This window comes from Lepeophtheirus salmonis, chromosome 7, assembly GCF_016086655.4.
Source record: "Lepeophtheirus salmonis chromosome 7, UVic_Lsal_1.4, whole genome shotgun sequence".
In the NCBI taxonomy this organism is placed as follows: domain Eukaryota; kingdom Metazoa; phylum Arthropoda; class Copepoda; order Siphonostomatoida; family Caligidae; genus Lepeophtheirus; species Lepeophtheirus salmonis.
This window is the reverse complement of record NC_052137.2, coordinates 4,596,019-4,602,998: the sequence shown is the minus strand read 5'-3', so window position 1 is coordinate 4,602,998 and position 6,980 is coordinate 4,596,019. Positions and strand designations below refer to the sequence as shown.

At 34.9% G+C, this 6,980-nt stretch overlaps 1 protein-coding gene across 1 annotated transcript; it reads right to left on the bottom strand.

Annotated features, from left to right (window-relative positions):
• Positions 1-358: 358 nt before the first annotated feature.
• LOC121122063 (uncharacterized) lies at positions 359-1,169 on the bottom strand. The gene has a single exon (XM_040717069.2). It carries the CDS (start codon positions 1,129-1,131, stop codon positions 427-429), a length of 705 nt encoding a protein of 234 aa, XP_040573003.1. The 5' UTR covers positions 1,132-1,169; the 3' UTR covers positions 359-426.
• Positions 1,170-6,980: the final 5,811 nt, after the last annotated feature.

Sequence of the window (6,980 nt, the reverse complement as noted above, 5' to 3'; positions counted from 1 at the left end):
ATGATAACAGTTTTGAAAAAAAAAACCACTTTTCAGATTGCCAACAAGTAAAAAAAAACAACTATTACGCATTAAAGTCATATTTTTTAAACTCTAAGTATTTTACTCTTTTAACTGTTCTTCTTTGAATTTTAAACATTTATATCCGCGTCGTATATAAGGAATGAAAGCAAACAAAATGAGAATCTATGTATCCATTATTCAAAGGTGGATTTATATAATCTTATTTTTCAAGGCCTAAGGGTTGCTTTGTTAAGAAAAATAGATTTTGGCAAAACACGCAACCACTCATACACAAAATTAGCAAAATGTTTAATATAGATATACTACGTGTAATTGACTTAGACGGACTATTGAATGCTTTTGACCAGAATGAATATATTTCCATTTAGCGAGTTTATATAACTTTAATTGAAACTGTTGGGTTTAGAGTTGCTTTGGTGTAAAAATTCTTGTTGAGTTTGCTGGAACCACAACTCCCTTGAAAACTTTTTTGGAGAAGCATCCCATTCGTACACTTGATACCTTATTTACAAAATAACCAAAATCCTTAGGTTCAATATAAAATCCAGGCTCACAATTCTGAGTAGAGGAAGGGTAAATACAAATATGATCGCCTCTGTATGATGTATGTTCATATAAAGTCCATGGCTGGCATCCAGTAAGAATGATGGATTTTCCAAAATTATCGTGATATAATGAGGGAGTGTCGGAGTAAAAATACTTTTCGTCACCCATGAATCCAGATTCTTCGTAAAAATTGAGAGTGTTATATTTCATGTTTTCGTTAGCTCCAGAATAACGGATAGAGGAAAAGGCCCGATTGAGCCGTCCGAACGAGGGGATCTGGTGATTCTTTCCCCAACCGTAGAATGAGCGTCTTCCAAAGTTGTATTTGTTATAGTCAACATCTTCGTAGAAAACCCAAACTCCATTGATGACTGCAGATTGCGAAACATCGTCAAAATTTAAATTGTCCAAATCCCCAACGTAGTCTCGGATTTCTGTGCTCCACCCATGAAATCCAGCTTCGGAGTATAATCTTGCGGAGGAAGAAATTGCTTCTTCGCTCTGTCTTGGAATCCCGAGGGAAAGTCCAATAAATAAGAGGGTCACGAAGAGTGTTTTCATTTTGCTGGATTGTATTAATTTGATTATCAATTTAGTTGAGTGATCTTTTAAATAGTTTTTTAAACTTTGTTATCACTTTTTTAATAAATTAAATCATGAAGGAGATAAATTTGTTTCCCAAGATTAAAATGTTATTGTTTGTTGTTACAAAATTTATCGAGATAAAGTAAACTTAGGGAAGCCTCATTTTTAGGAATTCTGAGAAAAAGGGACAAATGAGTTAACGCCACTCCGTTACACTACATTTATACAGATTTGATCTTACAAAGTGGTACACATTTTATTATTTTCAATTTTTCACGTATAAAGATTGAACGAGAGTTTATGTGAGGAAATTCATTTAACAAAATCATTTGAAAATAGTACTTGGCACAACTTATATTCAATATGTGAGGCCTTTTCTCTAATAATTACCTCAATAGGAGTCCTAAATCCCTTGCAGACCGTGATTATGCAGTCAGACTCGAGCTTGGTCGACTTATTCTTGATGGAAGCCTCTAGAACAGTGGTTCTTAACCTGGGTTCAATCGAACCCTAAGGGATCGGTGATTCAGTCTCAGGGGTTCGGTGCAGGTCAAAAAGCGCATGATTTGTGATGACACGTTCTACTGGCCAATTAAGAAGGTTTCAGTGAGTACTCATCCGAAACTGGTGGGGTTTCAGTACCTCCAACGAGATTAAGAACCAGTGCTCTAGAACCTGGACACTGTTGCAAGGAGTAGCACATACCCTCTCCTCCAGATGCGCCTAGACAGAGTAGTCATAGGGGTTTGCGTCTTGAGAGGAGGTAGGCACAAGTTGAGGTCTCTAAATTCCGGAATGTTGTCTCTCACGAAGACATGGGTCTTAGAGATGACATGACACAGAACTCCGTCTTGAGTCAAAACAAACTTGTCCCTGAACTTTCCTCTAGCCAAGGTAGCATTTTCTCATCGAGAAGTTCGATGTAAGCATCTATATTGAGCCGCTCATTCTTCTCCACAAAAATGGGAGGGCAGTCTTCGCCTGTGCTGGCCACAACACCAAAGACCATGATGACTGTTGGATTTTTCGTTCTAAAGAAATATCTCACTGAACCTGAATATGGCTATGGGGGACATACCGTGTGAGAGAACCCTCAAAATTTCACTCCTTTATTGCTCCATTCTCCTCGTTCTCGTTTGTTTTGTTATTAATTGAGGTAAAACTTTACATAAGGAATTTTGAGTCACAAAACCTATTTTCCCCCGTGTTTGAAGACCATTGACGAATAAATTTTCGATTTATTAAAATTTAAATTAAGTCTACCACTAGATAAGATCAATATATAATCAATGAATCATTCAACACTAGAAAAAAAAAATCCAATTTCTCATTTATTACCTTCCAGTAATGCTAAAACTACATGTTTTATCAGATCTAAATTAGAGGTTATTTTTGGAGACTATTCATTTAAAAAACACCAGCAGTGACCAGGTGACTGATAATAATAAAATAAATAACTGATTAGTTTTACATTGAATGTTTCTTCTTCTCTTGTTGTTAATGAATATAGATTTGATTTAATGACAGTTTGAAGTGGACAACTGATAAGAACTTGTTATTCAAAACAACTCTATATTTATTTAAAAAAAAAAAAATGAATCAAATCGTTCATTGGATCTAAATTAATTATCTTAATCATTTCTTATTGTAAAATAAGATTAAATTCCGTGACACTCTTTTGAAAAGATAATACGACAGTCATATGTCAATATCCAAATGATTTTTAGGAAGACAATAATGATACAAATTCATTAATTAATTCATCGCTTAATAACGCTGGCATATAGCTGAAGATCGTTGTGTAAAAAGGCTATTTTATAGCAGACATTCTGCTGTTATCTCCATACATGTAGCTTGTAATATACCAACGCTTTGTTTGTATTAGTGAGATAACCCCGGTGTAAGTCACTTTTACTTCTGAAATCCACAATACCGGAGACAAAATCACTTAGACTAGAAAAAACTATCTACACTATAGAAAAGTAAATATTAACTCCCCTTTTACAAGTTTTACTACAATTTACTACTGTTTTCTTTTTTGGTTTCTGTTTTGTTTTGGTCGTACCACCGCTGTTGTTACTCTCATCATTATTGCCAAAATAGTCGATTTTGGACTAGATTAGCCAAATTGGGCAGCATTTGTCCGATTTTTTTTTCCCTTAGTGGCTAGATTTATTGAAGAAAAGTAAGAATACAGTTTCAATAGTAGTCAATGCACCTTTTTGGAAGTCAAAGAGGTTTGCTATAGAGGCTAATCTTGACTTACAAGCATCAACAAATTTTTCAAATTTTTGTTGGCCTTGAGTATATTTAGAATCTTCTTTGGTTTTCCAATTGTCTCAGCTTTCTCTGTTCAGAGATAAGTTGTTCCGTTGTCCTCCTCTATGATTTTGCACCAATATAATTCCGGATGGAAAATAATAAAATGTGTAACACAACATAAGATGAACCACGTATAACATATTTTGAGGATTAGGGTCGTTTTCTGATTGCTTATTCTAAAATTGGTTACTATATTAGAAAGGTTGGGAACCTATGATCTATGCCATTACATTAAACCCAAAAAATGCATCTGTTCAAGATCTGCATGAGGTTAAAGTTTGTTCTTATGATGGTCCACTACCCTTTAAACTCCTAATAATAATCGATGAATAATCCTTCCTTCACTCTTTCAATAAGCTATGACATTTCTATATTGCATAATATTATACCGGTCCAACCGTTAATATTGACCATTTGCCACACAAAGTATTGAGCTCGATTGCAGGATCCTGGGTGAATTACGAAACAAATTATGGAGGCCCAGCCCTTGGTGACAGAGGTATTCAGGGTATTGTGGCGTCTCCTGCAGATCTTGAACTCCATGTGCACCTAGATTGAATAGTCTGGGGAGTTGAGGTCTGCCGCGGTCAGAACTCATTTGCCCAGAAGTGTATGTTGGTCTAGAGCCTCTTTTGGGTGTTCCTCGGAGTGTGGGCAGGTGCTCCATCTTGTTGGAACATCCAGGGAGAATTTCCAACTATAGATTTGACCCATGGGTGAACTCGGTTTCCAGAATTTTTTACGTACTCATCAGCCTTCAGCCTGTATCCTAAAAGGAACCAAACAGGATTCATGGCCTTCCTGTTGGATGCAACCAGACCTAACATCATCACTGAAGCAGGGTGTTTGGTGGTAGAGACATATGGTTTCCGCTGTGTTACATCCCCAAATGTCACTCCTCGATCATTCTACCTGTTGAAGACAGGGTCAACCATAAAGGTCTTCCCATCAAAAAATACATTTTTCTACTGTTTTATCAAGATAGAGGCCGTAAAATAAGGCGCAGAAAATTTCCTCCTACCTTTTTTAGAGCCCTGGGCACCGCTGATGGAAATTTTTTCATCAGCAATTGAGAAATACGGGTTTTTCTTGAAGGCCGACTTTAGGAGGTTGACAGACACAGAGAGTTTCCTGCCTGATCCTGGAGAGTGTCTGAACTCCTCTCCGACCTTCAGTCGCATGAAACATTGTAAATTCTCTTCCTCGAAGTCCCAGTATACTCCAAGATGAACTTCTAGGACAATCCTACGCGGAGGAGCGCTCCAATCTCAATCTTGTACTGTGCTCATGGTGGCAATTCAGACAATGTGTTTCTACGCAATCAACAGCTAATCATGTGTTTACAACATTGCTAATCGGAATATTGCAAACAAATGACTCTTAACCTTTCAAAATTTGTATAATAGAGATGAGTAAATAATCATGGTTAGCCTGGTACATGTATACTGTAAGAGTCTACTTTTGAATAGAACATCATTTAAACATTGAGCGGGAAATGGGTGGGTAATCTTGAGAGAGGGAGAGAGAGCCTATCATACTTTTCAAGTATGAATAATTTTTTCTCCTTTTCTTTTCTTTCCTCTTTTTCCTCCCCGTTACTTTCAAATACGACAAATACATACTTTGTTTTAATTTTTTATTTATAGAGAGAGTAATAGAAAGAAAAAGAAACTCACGATTCGAAAGCATCGTGAAGGAAGAACACAATAATATATTATAAAAAGCGCTTTAATCCCCAACTTTTTATTTCTATTTTTTCCGAGAGTTACTCGATGGAGTAAAATACTAGATTTGTACATATTATATCTAAATTATAATGGTGAATAATATTAATGAGAGAGGTTTTGGTAAAGGGGATATTAAAGGCTTTAAAACCATTTTGAATGGCCGTATAAGAAAGTTGTAGAAGTTTGACGAAGTGACGTTGAATAACTGTTACTGTACCAGATAGCAACCCCCACTTCAAAGCAGATTATGTATATAATGATTAAAGTTATAGATATGATTTATAATGCGAGGCTCAGAGGTACCTTGCCCTTTCATCTGGATTCGAGTACTATATTAATCATAATATTCAACATCCAACTTCAAATAGTCATATCACCTGAACCTATGTCTTCATTTCAACAAACAAAGCCTTGCTAAGTAAAAAAAAACTTTCATTATCGACTTATTTTATATTAGCTCGTTTTAGGGTAATGACCTAATCTTTGACCTTGAATATGACCTTGTGGATAAAGTTTCAATTTGATCAAATGGGCTTAATTTGTTAGCTCTGTGTGTCATCTTAAGTACACTCAAAAGAAATAAAGGATATTTTATTTCAGTTTAGAGATATTTGCAATTTAAAATTAAAAATTTCAAAAGAGTCAATTTAAAACTTAATGCTATGAATGTAGTTGTAAAAAATATGACCTTGAATGAGTGTGATATTTTTTTGCAGTTGCTACTTGAGTAGATGTTTTTTGTTTTTTAAGAACTAATTCTAAAGGAATTACTAGTGTAGGAAATACAAAAAGTAATACTAAGGATTTGTGGTTGAGTTGTATATCATTTTTGGATTCGGAATGGAATTGAAGATCCATATAGGAGGGATTCTTTCCATTCTAGATACAAAGTGGGATTTGTGTTTAGTTCCTTTATGTGATAGCTGCTTGTAGCTAATTTAATGAATCTTCATGATAGCTTTGCTACTCTATTCCAAAATATTCTTTTAATTATCAGGCCTGACAAGTTTATTTGACATTACTTTTTCAAAAAAAAGGACAAGTCAATTTTTGGTTCTAGGACAATTGGCCTCAATCATTTTTGCCTAAGCTCAATTTTCCGAATGTACATTATGCCAATGAACAATTTGCCGAACTGACATTTAGCCAAAGGAACATTTCGATCATTTGGTCATAAAAGTATATTTAATATATTGTTACATGCGATTGTACAATTTAATTCAAATTTCAGAAGAATGTATTCGGCAAATTTTCCTTCGGCAAAAAGTCCACAAACGCAATTTGTTTAGCTAATATAATGCATTTTATACATAACTTCATCATACTCCTAGTTTATATAATGGAAAATTTGCAATTTTTTCGTACAATTTGATTTGGAATGCCCCTGGTATATATTTTAAAAAAACATATCTGATTTAATTCAAATATCATTTGATTTGTTGAACAAGTTTTTGGTCTTAAATGGTGCCTATCCTTGCTCTCCACAACCACCACAGTCTTTAACCAAAGCAATTGAATGCAGAATCAAATGCATTTTTATTGATAACTTTTTTTCGTCATTTTCTGGTTTTTTAGTACTTTACTACTCGGTTTCCCCCCTTCAATAACACAGAAATGGTAGAGTTCTTAAAGAAAAAAATCGTAAGGAAAGCGCCGCAACTCTGAAGGAAGAATAAAGGAAACAGCGAAAGCTCCTTTCATTTGTAAAACCTTCCTCCGTCGCCGTCAAAAATTTACCCATATATATATATAAGGGATAATTTTTTTTTGTCGCAT

Bases quoted from the DNA above. Each gene is read 5' to 3' on its own strand.
- LOC121122063 (XM_040717069.2), bottom strand. From the start codon at position 1,131: ATGAAAACACTCTTCGTGACCCTCTTATTTATTGGACTTTCCCTCGGG.